The sequence below is a fragment of the Elephantulus edwardii genome, unplaced genomic scaffold (assembly GCF_000299155.1).
Source record: "Elephantulus edwardii isolate Elephantulus edwardi_28Jun2011 unplaced genomic scaffold, EleEdw1.0 scaffold00356, whole genome shotgun sequence".
Lineage (NCBI taxonomy): Eukaryota > Metazoa > Chordata > Mammalia > Macroscelidea > Macroscelididae > Elephantulus > Elephantulus edwardii.
This window is the reverse complement of record NW_006400106.1, coordinates 926614-944001: the sequence shown is the minus strand read 5'-3', so window position 1 is coordinate 944001 and position 17388 is coordinate 926614. Positions and strand designations below refer to the sequence as shown.

General features: G+C 39.2%; 1 protein-coding gene across 2 annotated transcripts in view; it reads right to left on the bottom strand.

Annotated features, from left to right (window-relative positions):
* The window catches only part of ST3GAL6 (ST3 beta-galactoside alpha-2,3-sialyltransferase 6), a 56067-nt gene that overhangs the window by 7301 nt on the left and 31378 nt on the right, over positions 1-17388 (bottom strand). The window contains exons 5-7 of one of the 2 annotated variants that reach the window (XM_006901997.1): positions 4559-4654; positions 1628-1814; positions 1398-1535 (exon numbers count right to left, since the gene is read on the bottom strand). In XM_006901997.1, the coding sequence (XP_006902059.1) occupies positions 1398-1535; positions 1628-1814; positions 4559-4654 (421 nt within the window). The remainder of the gene's footprint in view (positions 1-1397; positions 1536-1627; positions 1815-4558; positions 4655-17388) is intronic. The other variant, XM_006901998.1, reaches the window with a different exon arrangement.

The window sequence follows — 17388 nt, the reverse complement described above, 5'->3', positions numbered from 1 at the left end:
CTCCACTCTGCCAAACATGATGTCCCTCTCCAAGGACCAGTCCTTCCTTGCAACATGCCCAAAATATGTCAGACAAAGCTTCAGAATCCTTGACTCCAGGGAACATTCTTGCTTCACCCTCTCCAGGACAAACCTGTTTGTTCTCCTAGCAGTCCATGGTATATTCAGCACTCTTCTCCAGCACCACAACTCAAAGGCATCAAATCTCTATCATCCCTATTCACTGTCCAACTCTCTGATGCACATACAATGTATGATGGCAGTGAGTTTAAGTTTTTCACTGAGAATTTCACTTCCAGGAATCTATACTTGCAAGCAAAATTTCTAGAAGCATATATGCATGACTACATTATTACAGGCATAAAAAAGGTGGAAACAAACCTAAGTGTATAGAGGAACAGCACATCCAATAGAGGAGAAAAGCAAACAGAAAATACCTATGTTATAATTTCAATTATAATGACCAAATGAAAAGGTGTGCATGTGTTGGTAAACACAGAACAGTTTGGAAGAACCTCAGAGACAAGGAAGCATGGACAATAACACAGGTAATCCCAGAAAGGGAGAATCCACCCCATCTTTCATACCCCTTTTTATTTTAAATACTCCCTTTTCAGGTTATCAAAACTTTATAATTTTCTAATCACAATTTCCATCTTAAGAAAATGGGTATTTATTTGGATTTTCTCCATGTTTAAAAATGGAAAAAACCTCCTTTCATCTGAGGAATGACGTTAGAGTTACTCAAGCTCCAAACAAAAATGTTGTTGCCATGGTATGGGTGTGGTGTACATTATTTTCTACAAAGTGCAAACAAAGAGGACCCTGGGAATCAAAGTTAAGCCTTCTTTTAACTAAGTAACTTGGAGCTTTAAGAGCTCTCAATATTGCTGCAGCTACCATTTCTTGAGAAATCAGTGCTAATTACTCCTCTACAATTCCAGAAATAATCAGGACTACCTTATTTTCCTTTCTCTCCTTCTCTCAAGTTGTCCTTTGATACTTTATTACAGAGTCCTTCTTAAGACTGTTCTCTGCATTCTGAAGAGCCATGTGCTTGTCTTGCTTGAAGCCATCCTGCTACTCAGAATTCAAGTCTGCCCGTCAGTCCACTCAGTTAGCCAGACTCTGCTGGCTGTGGAACATGAGAGGCACAGTGAAGGGAGATAAGCCACAGGGGACATGAAGGAAAGATCTCACAAGGGCTTAAAGACACGACAAAACTCTCCACTTTCAGTTCTAGTCCACGCAGTATGTGAAAGAACTCATTTCACTAACTCAGCCCTCTGAAGCCACCTCAGAAATTACCTTCACACATGTCTGAGAACCCCAGAGACCTTCTACCCATCTACCCTACCCTACTGAGATCTTTATTTTGCAATTATAAAGAAACATACCTGATTTTTGGGAAACACTTTTGGGAAATGAAGCAATTCATAAGCTGCTGTTCTGGTAATGAAAGGATCTAATATTCGGATCTGATAAGGTTTATAGATCAGGTTTGAGGCTGGTTTCTTCCAAAAACCATGATTGTTCTGAAATAAAGTAACAACAGAGAAAGTGTTTTTATGCTGGGTTGGTTTTTTAAAAGAAAACAACTGAAGGTAGATTAATTTTTCCAACTTACTATTTTGCCACCTGACAGCAATTCCCATAGCCATTTTAAATCAAGTGGCTTAAAAGCAGTGAGAATCACTGTGGTATTTGGTTCATTGTGAATGGGATCTGAAAAAACAGATTCTGGATAAAAAAGTCGGAAGGTTGTCCTTCTTCCAACTTCCTCTTCGTGTCCTAAAACAGGACCATTATTCATTCTGCGGATAGTAGAACACATGAAATATGTAGAACAAGAACAGTATGAGTCATTTCCATCTCACTTCTCAAAGGTTTCGAGTTGGCCAGTCTAATTTTAGCCATTTATTCTGTGTTGCAAATCACAAAGGAATTGGGCAATCTTTCTCAAATAATAGCTAGTGAAATCATGCCTAGAAAAACAGCTGCTTAATAAAAAATGGAGACAGTCCTCTATATTTGTTAACTATGGAGTCAGTAATAATTCTGGAAGCGGAAGAGTCAAAAAATGAAAGAGAAACAAAATACTAGAATTACATTATTGAAGGTGCTGAAGTCATAAAGCATATGGATGTGTATATAAGTGACAGTCAAGAGGCATCACCTTAGAAGTGATTTGAAGACGCATCAAAATTTTTGCTTTCTAAAATACAGTGACAAAATTGTGCTAGGCTGGAGCAAAGCAAATGAAAGGACCAGCAAAGCCAAAAGGACCACAAAGGACCTACTGTTGGGCTTGTATGTGTTCAATGCCAATGTTAGACATGCACTATTTATACAAACACCAAGAAAGTCTGTTATAAAAAAGGAATGCTTTGTTTCCAAAACAGTGTCCCCTAGGAAGATAAACACTGCTTTACCCTTTGCCACTAACCATATGTAACTTGAGATGGTCTTAACTAACACTTGAAATGACTTGCATAATGTTAGGCCAAGGGCATTTTCCCACAAGGGCTTGCTGTCGTGCTACACATCATCAGGTTTTAGGCAATTATGGGTAAAGAAAGCTGTGATTGCTCCAAATTTATTTCATGGATAAATTGTCACAGCCAACTAAAAATGGATAATAAGCAGAAGACTCTGTGTTCTTGGCAGATCTGCAGAGACCTCTGCCAACTTGGAACACAAGAGCCTCGCCCTAGCAAATACTCTCAAGCAGCCAGGTGATCCTAATGCATGAGCCCAGCAAGCTTTCCCATGCTTCAGAAACCATCCATACCACCCTTAGCAAATGTATTTATCCTAGATGATGGCCTAGCCTCAAACACATTTCCCCCACCACTACAGCTATTACACTCGCTAGTTGTACCCACCATGAGTGGTTTCCTTTCTGTTACAGAAGATTGGCCATATTTGTGCTTTGGACACCACCCTTTCTTCCTATTATCAAACAAGTCAGTACTCATTTCTTATCTTCACTAAGCAAAAAAACTGGTCTTGTTCCATCTAGCTACTATCTTCCCTTCACAGCAAAATATTTCAAGAGTTGCCTGTACTGGTTCCTCCGCTTCCTCACCTGCCACTCTTTAATGCACCTCCATCACTTGGCCTTCTCCCCACAAGAGACTTCCAAACCTACTTTTATAGAGCATCTTAGTGTACTTCAGGCTGCCAATCCAATGGTAACCACCAGTCTGTCCTTGCCCTTAATGAGGTCTCACCAACTATGGATTCAGTTGATTCTCTCCTTGATGCTAAAACTACACTCTTAGTTTCTGTGATTTGATTTTCTTCCTCCTTCATTGGATCCTCTCCATCTCCTCTACTCACATATTTTTCTTTTTTCAATCTGTGACTGCTGAACACATCCAGGCTCAGCCCTGAGCCCTCTACTCTCTTGAGTTTTTCCATAGGAAATCTGAATTAAAACAATTATTTTAATATATTGTCATCAAGATTCTAGCCTATTTATCAACTGGCCATTTGATAGATGTATTTCAGGTCTAAAAAGCATCTCAAACCTTACATGTTCATAGAGAAGCCATGAGTTTCCCTTACACTTGCTCCAGTTCAGTCTTTTCCCTCTTAATACATGGAATCACCCCTGTGCCAATCCTTTAAATTAAAATACTAGGAAAGAAAAGACATCCTGATTTCATTAATCTCCACATGCCTCATAGCTAACAACACATCAGCACATCCTTTTAACTACCCTTCTGAAGCTTCCAATCTGTCCACATGCCTTCTCTGCCATGACAAACATATTCCAAGTCACTGTCATCTTTCACCTGAATACAGCAGCCCAACTGGTCTCCCAACACCCACATATTTCTCTCATATTCCATTCTTGACACTAATCCAATTTTCAAATATTTTCAATATTTCAAAATCGGATCTATTGCTGTCTTACTTAAAAACCTTCAAATGAACCATATACTGAAAATAAAATCCAAGCTTTTAATTGGCTTACGAAAGCCCTACACAGATGGTTCCTTGCTTCAGCTTCCGATTCCCTCCCACCTCCCCATGCTGCCATTCTCTCATTAACTGATTCCCTTGCTATTTCTCTCAAATCAGGATCATCTCTTCCTTGAAACTTGCAGCAAATGTTCCTTCTGCCTACTCTGCTCTCTCTAGGATCTATGTTCTACACAGTATAATAATTTAGGTCCACTTTAGATATCTCCTCAAAGTGATCATCCAATCTAAAGTAACCAACCCTTCTATATCATGCCATTTTTAATTGCCTATATGGCATTTATACTATATTTCTCTTATGTGTTTTTATCACTCTCCTTTGATCTATAAAATGAAACTCCACAGAGAGTAAGAATGCTGTTCTTTTTCACTCTTGTCTAGAATATTTGGCATATTAAGTAATACTAAGTAAGTATTTGCTAAATGAGTGACCAAAAACCTACTCTAACCAACAACTAAATAAAAAGGTTGCATTATCAAATACATTAGCAATTCTAAGCACCTCTCTTTCCTTCTAAAACAGTTATACTACAGTAGGAAACTTAGGTTAGGAAATAAATGTATTTACCTTATTATTACATCATAGGAGTCAATTTTTTCCCCTAATGTCTTGTTCTTTAAAACTCCTCCATTACCAACCACCACACATTTTTTACATGGCACACTGTTGGACAAATAAACAAGTGAGAGGTTGAGTCATCTTTTACAACACTCGGTTATTCTAAGAACTTCATTGTTTCAGGAATCCAATAACAAAATTCATTTTATTGTCCAAGGAGAAAATGAAGAACTAACCATTTACAGATCTAAGCATTTAACAGATAGCTATAAGAATCCAGAAACTTCATATTCTCATCAGTGACTATTAGCTCTTTTAAGTACAAGCACATTTTCTCATTTTCTTTTCATAGACACCCACTAAGAAAAGTTAGCCTGTAAAACACCTCACACACACACACACACACACACACACACACACACACATACCATTTCACCTTTTTGAAATAACTAGAGAGATTTAAAAAATTGTTAGGTAACATTCCAAATCCATTGCTCCAAAAAGAGGTGGAACTATGATTTGGATGCCGATCTTTGGACTACAAATATACACTTTGACAGAGTGTTGTACATGCTGGCATTGATACAAGTGTGTTTTGCATTATATATGCATCACAAATACCCCTGAGACTTGAGGTCTCTATTGTATTATGTAACTATAGATGGAGATGGTTGGAACTGGGTGAGGGAAGTGCCACTTATACTCTGTACATGTTCATTTCAACACCATGAACATTTGCTAGTCCTTGAAATTTAACCAATAGAAACAAAGTATTTCACTTTGTGTTCCTAGCAAAGAAAATTAAAGTAGGACATGAAGTAATATGCTGGCTGTGACTAGCCCAGAATCATATTTACAATCAAGTTTCAGCAGACGTGGTTCTGGACCATCTGTTTCTCAGCTCTTAGTCATCGGGAGAGTCCTGAGGAAGTAAGAAAACAGACCGTGTCCTTCCACTCTAGGAGACAATATTTCAGAAGGACTGTGTAGGCTGTCTCACAGGGCCCTCAGAAAATGGGAAGTATAAAGAAAAAAAGTTTCTCCAAGAATAAAGAAGTTGGGCAATAAATCAAGATTAAAGAAGAACTGGTGCATTTGAATTAAGATAGTGGTGAAGAATACTGAATATACCATAGAATACCAAAAGCACATATCTGTGTTAAAAAGGTACAGCAAAGATGCTTCTTGAAAGCAAGGATGGGGAAATTTCACCTCTATATTTGTCAATATTATCAGGAGGGGCCAGATCCTGAAGAAACATATCAGGCTAGGTAAAATAGAAAGTCAGCAAAAAACAGGGAGGTCTTTAATTCAATGGACCGGCACAATGATTACAATAATGGGTTAAAGCACAGGTGATGGTGAGGATGGTACAGGAGAAGTCAAGATATCATTTTCTTCTACATACTATTGCTATGTATCAGACATGATTTGATGTGCTTAACGATCACAAGAGTCCAGAATTAAGGTTGCATAGTTGAGTGTACTCGGGGAGGGGGGCGAGGGGATTGTATACCAATGAAAGAATTTTTCGTTTGAGAACTGAACTGGGGGCGGGGGCAGGGCTCGGCAGGGAGAAAACAATGAATGAATGGAAATCCAAAATCTCTGTAAAAGTTCATTAAAATTAATAAAATAAAATTTTTAAAAAACAAGAAAGCAGCTGATTAGATAAACTCAAGACCTTAGACTCTGGAAATCCTGCTGTTAGTAGCTGTATGGGTGCTGAGTAGAATTTTTCCATAGCGTTTCCAAGGCTATGATATTTAAAAATAAGATGATTAAGCCTGCCTTCTGAAGAGCATGTAGATGGGTCTGAATTGCTAATCGTCAAGCACTTCACGATTTGCACTCAAGGACTCTGCTAGGAAACTACTGAGCAACAAAATGAATGAAAGTGCTACAGGATAATTAAACAGAAATTGAAGAACTACTGGAACTACTAAGAAGAGTTAAATATTAGATTTAGTAAGAGGAACAGTGAGAACATTCTTATCATAAATTTATCTATTTTTGCTTAGAACTAGTTTAGCTCATCTATTGAGAAACTCTAAAAAAAGACAAAACTCTTTGCATTTTAAAATCACTTTTTACAACTGGAGACGGGAACATCGACCAATGTTTGTGGCAATATTGCAGTGGGTAGAAAAGTGCACCTCTAGAATTGTCCCATTCAACGATTTGCATTTTGTTTGGTGACAGTGTTTGCACTCTCCACAATGACTCCATTCCTCTCCATTTCCCCTTTCCTATATCTTCTTGCCTTTAAGCTTTATTCTTGGTGCAAATGCTGTCCTTTTGGGTGTTAAATGGTTGATTGTCTTAAGGAGTGTTCCTGCTCATTGTAGAGACCTGTCTGCTTTATTGTCTCCAACAAACTATTGAGCTTAAACTTAGCCTTAGTTGGTCACAGAAGCTTGGCTCTCTGACCTGCCTTTCTGGGAGGTTTATGTTTGTTTGTAGAATCACATTTTTTATTGGTAATAGAATAGTATTTTTTAAAAATGGGAAATTTCAAATCATGTGTTTTAGTTGGAAAACTGGTATCAGCAGATTCCATGGGCAATGAGAATAAGTTTTCATGAGCTTAAGATCAGCCTTGAGCAGAGGAGCCCACCATGGAAAATGGATCAAATCCAAATGTCTGTGCAGCTGGTGTCAGAGTACCCAGTGGGAGGTGGAGGAGAGGCAGTCCCCAAGGGCACTCCAGCATGGCCGGTCCATTTGGAAGATAGTGATCCAGGTGGTGAGCACACACCAGAAGAGGAAGCCCACAGGTGAGTGCCAGACATCAAGACAGTACTTTCAGCACAGGTTCAACTTCTAGCCAGACACTCCAAGTTCAGAGGTGCTCAGGGGATGCCCTGTCCTGACGATCAGGGAAGTAGAATAGGACTTTCTCTAGCTTGATGCTCTGGTGCTCTGGGAAGTTCTTAAGGGAGAAAATGGGTCGGTCATCTTCTCCCTGACAAGGTCAGCCTCTGACTATTTTTAAACTTTAAATTTCTTTTTTTAAAACAGTGTCCCTTTCCAGCAGGAAATAGCTAAGAGAATACGCCATCCCCTTTTCCTTATGAATCAGGGTGAAGTCTCTCTCAAAGAGGAGTGATAGGGAATGGCAAAGGACACACTGACAAAGGAGATTAATTAGAACTGGCTTTGACAAGCACAGTGGCAACTGGACAATTAAAACAGACTTTCAAGGGGGGGAAAAAGAAGAACTGGGGAGGAGGGTAGAGAAAATAGTGCAACAATGAATGAATGAAAACCCCAAATCTCTGTAAATGTTCATTAATATTAATAAAATTTAATTTAAAAAAACCAATTGTATTTTTGGGGAAAATTCTTTTTTTAACATTTTAATTGAGGGTTCTTGGTTCTTAAATGTTAAAAAGGCAGGACAAAATATGTGCCTGATTTGCTCAAGAACAAAAAGGGCCGGAGCTGCATGGGTGGGCAGGGCCAAGAGTGAAAACAAGCCTAACTGCGTGCTATTTGAGGGTGTGTCCCCCCAACCTTATATCAGGGTCATGTTGCCATGTGTTTCAGAGGTATTTGGTTGGTGTATTTAAATCTAGGTTTTGGTTAGATTCACGTTTAATTAAGAAACGATAAAAATATTTAGATATTTTTATATGCAAGTGCTCCTTCAAACCCAGTATTCAAGCAACAAATTTTATCAAAAGCGTGTTGCTCCAGAGTCAGGTGGCCTTGTTGAGATGAGAACACTGGTAAACATTCAGAACTCTGAAAAATCCTTCCTATTCCTCTCATTTTCCTCACCAGATCCAGCTCATGAACACTTTAAAGCAGGATTAATACTCAAATGGACAGTTTGCTGTACCTTTCCATACGTTGGAGGCAAGTTAATAAAAATCCTGAACTGAACCTTCATCATCTCACCCAGAATGCTAATCACAATTGGTGGCTAGAGGCAGATAGAGCTCTGTTCCGGCAAGTTATCCTGCTTGGGGTGGAGTGAGTACCTGTTGTATCCTGCTTATAAGCATAAGTATTCTGCTTCTAAGTGTAGTGCCTGTTGAAAACTGTTATAAGCACACATAATCTGGTCTCTTTTTAAATGAAGGTTGGAGGCTACTCCAATGTCAAGGGAAGTGGTGGTCTCCTTGATGTCAGGGCCTCTCGGGTTCACAGGATTGCTCCTAGTTGAAGATCCTTAAACTGATAAAATGCTTTATGACTCTAATGATATCAAACATTCAGGTCAGAATCACAGGACAAGCCCCCGGCATTCCTGATACATAAACCTAACCTCTGAAGTGTACCCATGAAAACTGTAACTCAGTTCAGTACTAGAAAAAAAAAAAAAGAAAAAAAAAGAAACAGATAATTCTAGAATCACTGCTTAGCAAGGAACTGACAAGTTAGTATTCACAGAATTGTCTCCTACACATGACCCGTATCAGGTTGGATTACAGCTGGTCATCAAGTCCTAGGTTATACACAGTCCAAAACCACATCATAGTAATAGCTACCATGTATAACCCCTCCACACTACATCAGTTGTTCCTTTTTAGGCTCAGGGATAGTCCTAGGGATCTTTGTAAAAGACTTTATTGTTATATATTCTCCTGAGAAGTGTATGTGGACTTTTGCAATACCTTTAAGCAAGGAGAAAACAAAATTTTCATTGGGGAGAAAAGGCATTGACAAACTTTTTCTACTAAGTTTTCTAGCCAAGGAAAGGGCGGTTTATAGTCCATATTGTAGACGACAGTCCTTGACTCTTCATGTCCTCTTCAACTGAAGGTATATTTTTTTGTTTGCGACTTTGCTGATGTATTGCTTAAGTCTTAAAAGACATTATTTTTATTTTTAATAAGACATTTCTGAATGTCCTCAGGACCTACCCTCATTATCCATTTTTGCTTCTTGACCTGTAACTTGATATGAGTCACAATAATACCAAAGATGTGAAATATAAAGTGCGGCCAGTAAGGAAGTATACTAAAGTCCAGAAAAATGGCTTGATTTCTGTAATATATATAAATGGAAATCTGAACGTGTATTAGAATGGCTACTAAGCTTGTAAGCTAAGTGTGCACAGAATACAAATCTAAATCTGTCTAGGTTTATTGATTTGGACCCAATAAGCACTGATTCTTCATTTAGTGCTCCTGTTCAGCCAGTAATGAAATTATCTAAAAGGTTATTTGGTTAGTTCACTATGGACTAAACTGTAGCCTACACTGTTGGTGGTGGTGGTAGTGGCACGTATGGTCGAGTCAGAACTGACCCACAAATGACCCTCTGGAGGGTTGTCAGAGGCAATTACACAGGAGGAGACTGCCCATCCTTCTCCTGCAGAGCAGCTGGTGGCCTCGAACCATGTGCCTTTGGGATTGCAGCACAGCTCCTTGCCACGAGACCACCAGAGCTCCCTGTACCCTGCACTAGATCAGGATAAAAATGCCAGAACTCCCTTGGGGAGGAAAAAAAAAAAGGAGACGATGGTATCCAAAGGCCTAGAGAAACTAGGATGTTAGGACTGCTTAGATCAAACTGAGTCCACAAACCCAACATGACATTCCCAGAGGACATAGTTTTCACCACAGCAGTGAAGAACAGTTTTGCAAAGGGACCCCAGCATCCTTAAATAATTCTGTAATTACTATTTCAGTTTTGATATTGGAGATGTGCCCTAACTGAATTAAGATACCAAACTACAAAGGGAATCCTTGGGCTCTGCAATGCTAGAGGTCAAGTGGGAACACTTTATTGACAAAGACAAAGTGGGAGGAGTCACAATATGGACAGCAGAGTCAAAGTCAACAGTCCAAGTTGTATGAACTTGTTGGATTGTCATGGTGTCCCTAGGGGTGAAATAGATAGGAAATTGACTATTACAGTGGAAGAATTCTAAATCAAGTGAATAGGAAACCTACTTGAATTGTCAGAATAGGCAGTCACCAAATCAATTCCCAAATTTTAGACAGATTAAAGACTCATAATTCTTTGAAGGAAGGTAAGGCTGGGTCTTCTTAAAGAAGGACGAAAACTACGCAACAAATTCCATTCTTCAACGAGATGGAAAAGGTAATCTCCAATTTCATTTGGAATGGAATGAGGCCCAGAATAAGCAAAGCACTCTTTAAAAAGAGAAACAAGGTAGGAGGCATCTCATTCACCGATTTCAAATCCTACTACACTGCCGTGGTAGTCAAGACACGTTGGTACTGGTACAATGACAGACACATATTAATGGAATAGAATTGAGACTCCAGAAATCAACCCATCTACCTATGGTCAACTGATTTTTGGCAAGGAGATAAAATCAGTTAACTGGGGAAATGACAGCTTTTTAACAAATTATGTTGGCAAAATTGGAAAACTCTCTGCAGAAAACTCAAGCAAGATCCACATCTCACTCCATACACAAAAACCAATTCAAAGTGGATTATGAACCTAAGACTAAAACCAAGGACTATAAACTTCATTAAAGAAAAGCTTGGAAGAACTCTAGAAGTCCTAATCCACAACATAAATAGTCTTCCAAGCATTCTGGAAAATCTACAACCAGGAGAGGATAAAATATATGAACGGGACCTTCTAAGAATTAAATCCTTATACACATCCAAAAACTTCTCCAACAGGGTAAAAAGGGAAGCCACAGATTTGGAAAAAATATTTGGTAATGACATGTCTGACAAGGGACTTATATCTAGAATTTATAAAATTTTCACACACAACAACAAGATAAAAAAGTAAGTAACCCAATTAAAAAATGGGCACAAGATATGAACAGACACTTCACCAGAGAAGACATTCAGATGGCTAACAAACACATGAAGAAATATTCCAAATCCCTAGCTCTAAGAGAGATACAAATCAAACCAACTATCTTTCCCCAGTAGAATAGCAAAATTTAAGAGAACAACAAACATCAAATGCTGGTGAGGTTGTGGAGAAACTGGAACCCTTATTCACTGTTGGTGGGAGTGTAAAAGGGTGCAACCACTATGGAAGGCTGTAGGACGCTTTCTCAAAAAGTTGCAAATAGGAACACCATTTGACCCAGCAATTCCACTACTGGGAATTTACCCTAAAGAAACCATAACTGCCACACAAGCAGATATATGCACACCCATGTTTATTGCAGCTTTGTTCACAACAGCAAAGAGCTGGAAACAACCCAAGTGCCCATCAACAAACAAATGAGAAGCTCTGGTATATTCACATAATGGAATACTATGCAGCATTGAAAAACAAAGAACTCATGAAATATGCAAAATAGATGACCCTGGAGGACATTATGCTGAGTGAAATATCTCAGTCACAAAAGGACAAATATTGCATAGAGCCACTGTGGTAAAACAGGACTGACATCAGGGTTGAGGGAAGATAGAAAAGGAGGGGAGGAATGATGTATATTGCATTGAAGCAGGGAGAACTGTTTAAAAGGAATATATGAATGGGTATTCTTGTCATTACAGAAGTCCAGAGTGAAGGCTGCAGAGTGGAGTGTGTTTGGAGGGAGGGATTGCATAACAATAAAAGAGCTTTTCTTTTTCTTTTCAAGGAGAAGAGTGAATTGGGGGAAGGAAGTGAGCAGAGAGAAAAGTGCAACAATGAATGACTGGAAGCTCAAAGTTTCTGTAAACTTTCATCAAAATTAATAAAATAAAAAAAAGAAAAGTAAATTGCTTGTTGTTAAGTGTCAATATGTTGACTTCCACTAACAGGGATCGTCTGAACAACATATTGAAAACTTACCCTAATCCTGTGCCATCCTCACAACCCAGCATGCATGCGCTCACTGACGCATTTCATGTGTAAAAAAATCTTGTTGATGGTCTTCCTTTCTTTCTCTGACCCTCTACTGTTCTGGTGTTTTTTTCCAATTATAGTCCACTCCTGACAACATGCCCAAATTATGAAAGACCAAGTTTCACCATCTTTCCCTAAAGATGGTGAAGCCTTTTAATGATAGTGACTATTCACTTGGAAAAGGGAAATAATCATCCTTTTTCAGAGATTACTATACTTCACTTCTGAATCCACCAGTTAGAGTGTGAGCATATGAAGGTCATGTTATTAGAGGAGTTTTAGCTCGGGTCCACCTCAGGGTTGGTCCATTGGGTCACTGAGCCCATCTTACAATGATTTCTTCAGTTTCAGAATGTACTCTTAGAATAGACATACCAGCAATTGGCAGAACCCTTCGTATTAGATCGCTGACATGTGAAGGAAAGATTCTTACCACAAAAAAAAAAAAAGACAAATGGAAAATATTATAACTGCTCCTACCTGAGAACATACTGAACTCAAAGCACTACTGCATTCCTGGAGAAACTGCAGATTCTGCACTATGGTCAGGATGTGCAAGAGTCCCATTACACTGCCATTCAACTTGCCTATCTCACCTGTGCAGAAAATCAATCATGGAGAACAGCAATAGATTAAAATTAGGAGGTCACTCCAATTGCAGCTGCTGTTTCAGATATACTTTAATTGAATGAGCAAATTAATGTATCTTCTTATGTCATGTGGTTATTTCCACAACTCTATAATAGATGGACCATCAAAAGCAGTTAAGACTTCAACTGGCAAAGCCCTCAGTCCCATCTCAGATATATCCTATGATTGCGTGGATCACAACGAATTGTGGTTAACCTTGAGGAAAATGGGAATCCAAGAACACTTGATTGTGCTTATGTGAAACCTATACTTGGACCAGGAAGCAGTCTTCAGAATAGAGCAAGGAGACACTGGCTGATTCCAAATCAGCAAAGAAACATGTCAGGATGCATCCTTTCCCAATACCTTTTCAATCTGAATACAAATCATTCTGAAAGAAGGGCTTTATGAGGAAAAATGTGGCATCAGAATTGAAGGAAGACTCATCAACAACCTACGACATGCAGATGAAACAACCTCTCTTGCTGAAACTGAAGAAGATCTGAAGCACTTGCTGCTGGAGGTCAAGGCCTATAGTCTTCAATATGGATTGAAGCTCAACATCAAGAAGACAAAGATTCTCACCACGGGTCAATTACCAGTGCTGTGTAGGATGGACAAGAGATTAAGGTTGTTAGCAATTAGAGCTTGCTCAACTCCACAATTGACAGTCTTAACATCAGCAGTCAGGAAATCAAAAGACGAATTGCATTGGGAAAATCTGCTGTCAGGGACCTCTTCAGAGTACTGAAAAGCAACAATGTCAGTCTAGAGACAAAGGTGCTCCTGATCCAGGTCATAGTGTTCACAATTACTTGCTATGTGTCAGAGAGCTGGAAAATGACTTAGGATGGCAGAAGAATTGATGCCTTTGAGTGCTGGGGAAGAGTCTTGAACATGGACTGCCAAGAAAACAAATAGGTCTGTCTTGGAGAGGGTGAAACCAAGTGTCTCCTTGGAGGCTAGGATTTTGAAGCTCATCTCACATACTTTAAGCATGTGGCCAGGAGGGACTGGTCCTTGGAGAAAGACATATCATGTTCAAAAGGTGGAGGGACAGTGCAGAAGAGGAAGACCCCAGATCAGATGGATTGGTACAGTAACTGGGGTTAGTTTGTCAGAATTAGTGAGACTGGCTCAGGACAGGGAAGGGTTCAGAGCTGCTGTGCATAGGGTCGCTCTGGGTTGCAGGCCACCTGACAGCACATAACAACAACAATGGGGTAAGTCTGGTGGCTTAGTCATAAGAAGTTGTACTACTAACTTAAAAGCACTGAGTTCAACCTTACCAGCTGTGCTGCAGGAAAAAGATAAGCAATCTCCTCCCATTTGATTGACTGCCTCTGAAAACCTGCTACAGGGTCAGCTGTGGGTTGGTTCCAACTAGATGGAACAAAACAGCATACAACAAGCAACTCTAGGTGATAATTTCATTTGTAAGAACCTTGATGACCTTTTCCTTCTACATGGCATCATAATGCTCTCTTACACTGATAATATCATGCTGATTGGATCTAGTAACAAAGAAATATTAATGACTTTAGATTATTTTTAAGACAGTTGCTTGCTAGAGAGTGAGAAATTAATCTGACAAAAAATAAGTTGCCCTCTATCTAGATATGAAGATATCACTTCTAAAGTCAATGTTGTTGTTGTTCAATGCCGTTGAGTCATAGGCAACTCTATGCACTTTCTTAGTTTCTCTAAGTTCATAGAGTTTCCAGTGGCAAGCTATTTTGGAAGTGGATGCCACTCCTGCTTCCAAGCTTGTTTTAATCAGGGAGCTCCGCCAAACACTGTCCACTATGGGTGACCAGTATCACATTAGGGCCCCACCTACAACTAAATGAGAAGTAGAATGCCTGTTGGACCTCGCTGGATTTCATAGACAAAGCATCTTTCATTTGGGTATGCTAATCTGGTCTGTTTATCAAGTAACTAAAAAACCCACTAATTGCTTGAAAGAGTCACCCAGGACAAAAGAAAGTTCTGAAAACCACTCTGCCACTTGGGCCATATGATCCAGCTAATCCAATGGTGCTTGAAGTGGCAGTGGCAAACAAAGATGCTGTTTGGAGTCTTTGGTAGATCTAACTCTCTTGACAGATTTATAGTGTGCTTTATCCACCATCATCATATCACACACTTGGAACAAGTAACTTACTTTGCAGCAAACAAAATATGTAAATGGGCCCATGCTAATGGACTTCACTGATCTTATGTTCTCCGCCATCCTGAAGCAGTTAGTGTGATAAATCAGTACAATGGTCTTTTAGAGATACAATTAAAATGTCACCTTGGTGGCAACACTTTGCAAGATTGTGCAACATTCTCCAGGAAACTGTATATATTCTAAACTATCATCCAGTATATGATGTTATTTCTCTCATAGCCAGGACAGGAGGTCAGGGATCAAAGGGTGGAAATGAGAGCAGAAAAATTTACGATTACCACCAGTTTGAAATGTTTTCTTCCTGTCCCAGAAATTAAATGCTTGATGTATCTGGAAGTATTGGTTCTCTTTCTTTCACCAGGAGAAATATTGATTCTGTTGAATCAAAGTAATGCCACCTAGCCATATGGATTCTTCATATCTTTGGTTCAAAAGGCAAGGAAAGATGGTATTATATTAGCTGGCATAAGAATGATTCTTATTACCAAGTGGAAATAAGGTTAACAATAAACAATAGAGGATCAGTCTGGATTACAGAAGATACCTTAGGGCATCTCTTAGCATCATTATGCTCTATGTTTCAAGTCAATAGAAAAGCACCACCCTAATTCCAGTGTAATGGTGCAGAGTTCTGAAGAATGAATGTTTCTGTCATCCCTCCAAGTAAAGATCAGTTGAGGCACTTAACGAGGGCAAAGGGGATATGAAATTAATGGTGGAAGAAGGGAACTCTAAATACTAGTTGTGACCATCTAATTAATTGAAGAAACAAAGGCTGTAATGGCTTTGATAATTTCTTCCTTGTTTGGTTACATAAGTATGAGATAAATAATTTTCTGTTTGTATACATACTAGTTGTTTTGTGTTGGGAGCAAAATTGATTTTACAATTGTCTTCATTTAGAGATTATGTATAGTTTAAGAAGATACTTACAGGAACCATGTTGACACAAGGAAGACTATGATGGTTAAACTTACGAATCAACTTGACTAGGCTGTGGATTGTTGTTACTGTTGAGTCAAGTATGACTCATGGTGACCCTATAAACAGCAGATCTGAACTCCGTCCTATCCAGTGCCATCCTCACAATCTGACATATTTGAGTCCATTGCTGCAGTCAACTCTATCAATTCATCCGGTTAAGGGTCTACTTCTCTTTTGCCGATCCTCCTCCACATGATGTTCTTTTTCAAGGAATAGCTTCTCCTAACAACATGCCCAAAGTATATGAGACAAAGCTTCATCAACCTTGCCTGCAAAGAGCACTCTGGCTGCACATTATCCAAGACATATATGATTGTTCTTTCGGCAGTTCTTGGAATATTTGGTTGGCACTCTTCTCCAACATTACAGTTCAAAGCATCAATTCTTCTTCTGTCATCCGTGGTGTCATAGCTTCTCCAACATTCGTACTTTGTACATTGTATGTCCCAACTATTAAAAGATGTTTGCAATTGTCCTCATTTTATTGACTTTTTAAAAAATTGACTTTTAAGCTGGGCTTTACTTCCCATACTACTGTAACTGCCCCTTTATTATCTGTAGGGTTTTCAGAGGCCTGCTATTTATGAAGTGGATGGCCAATCCTGCTTTTTATTCTCTCTTCCTTAATTTGGGAGCTCTACTAAAACCTGTCCACCATGGGTGACCCTCAGAGCATTTGACACTTGGGTGGCATAGCTTTCAGCTTCACAGCAACCGATAGGTACAACAAACTGACAAACAAATGCTGTATTAATAAGAACAATGATAAATAAGCAAGAATATAGGTCATTAATTAGAAGGTGATTAGTAATATACAGATCATTTCCCCACTAAAACAAACTGACAGGGCTAGGGATGACAGAAGCAGAGTTGATGCCTTTGATCTGTGGTATTGAAGAAGAGTATTGAATATACTATGGACTGCTAAGAGGACAAACAGGTTTGTCCTGGAGAGGGTTAAATCAGACTGCTCCTTGGAGGCAAGGATTCTGAAGCTTCATCTGACATACTTAGGACATGTTTCAAGGAGGGGCCAGTCCTTGGAGAGGGACATCATGCTTGGGAGGGTGGAGGGACAGCACAGGAGAGGAAGACCCTCTATGAGATGGATTGACTCAGTGACTGGGGTAATGGGGGTAGGTGTGTCAGAGACAGTGAGATTGGAACAGGATAGAGTAGGGTTTAGGGTTGTTGTACATAGGGTCGCTATGAGTTGCAGGCGACTTGATGGCACATAACAACAACTATATATATATATATATAT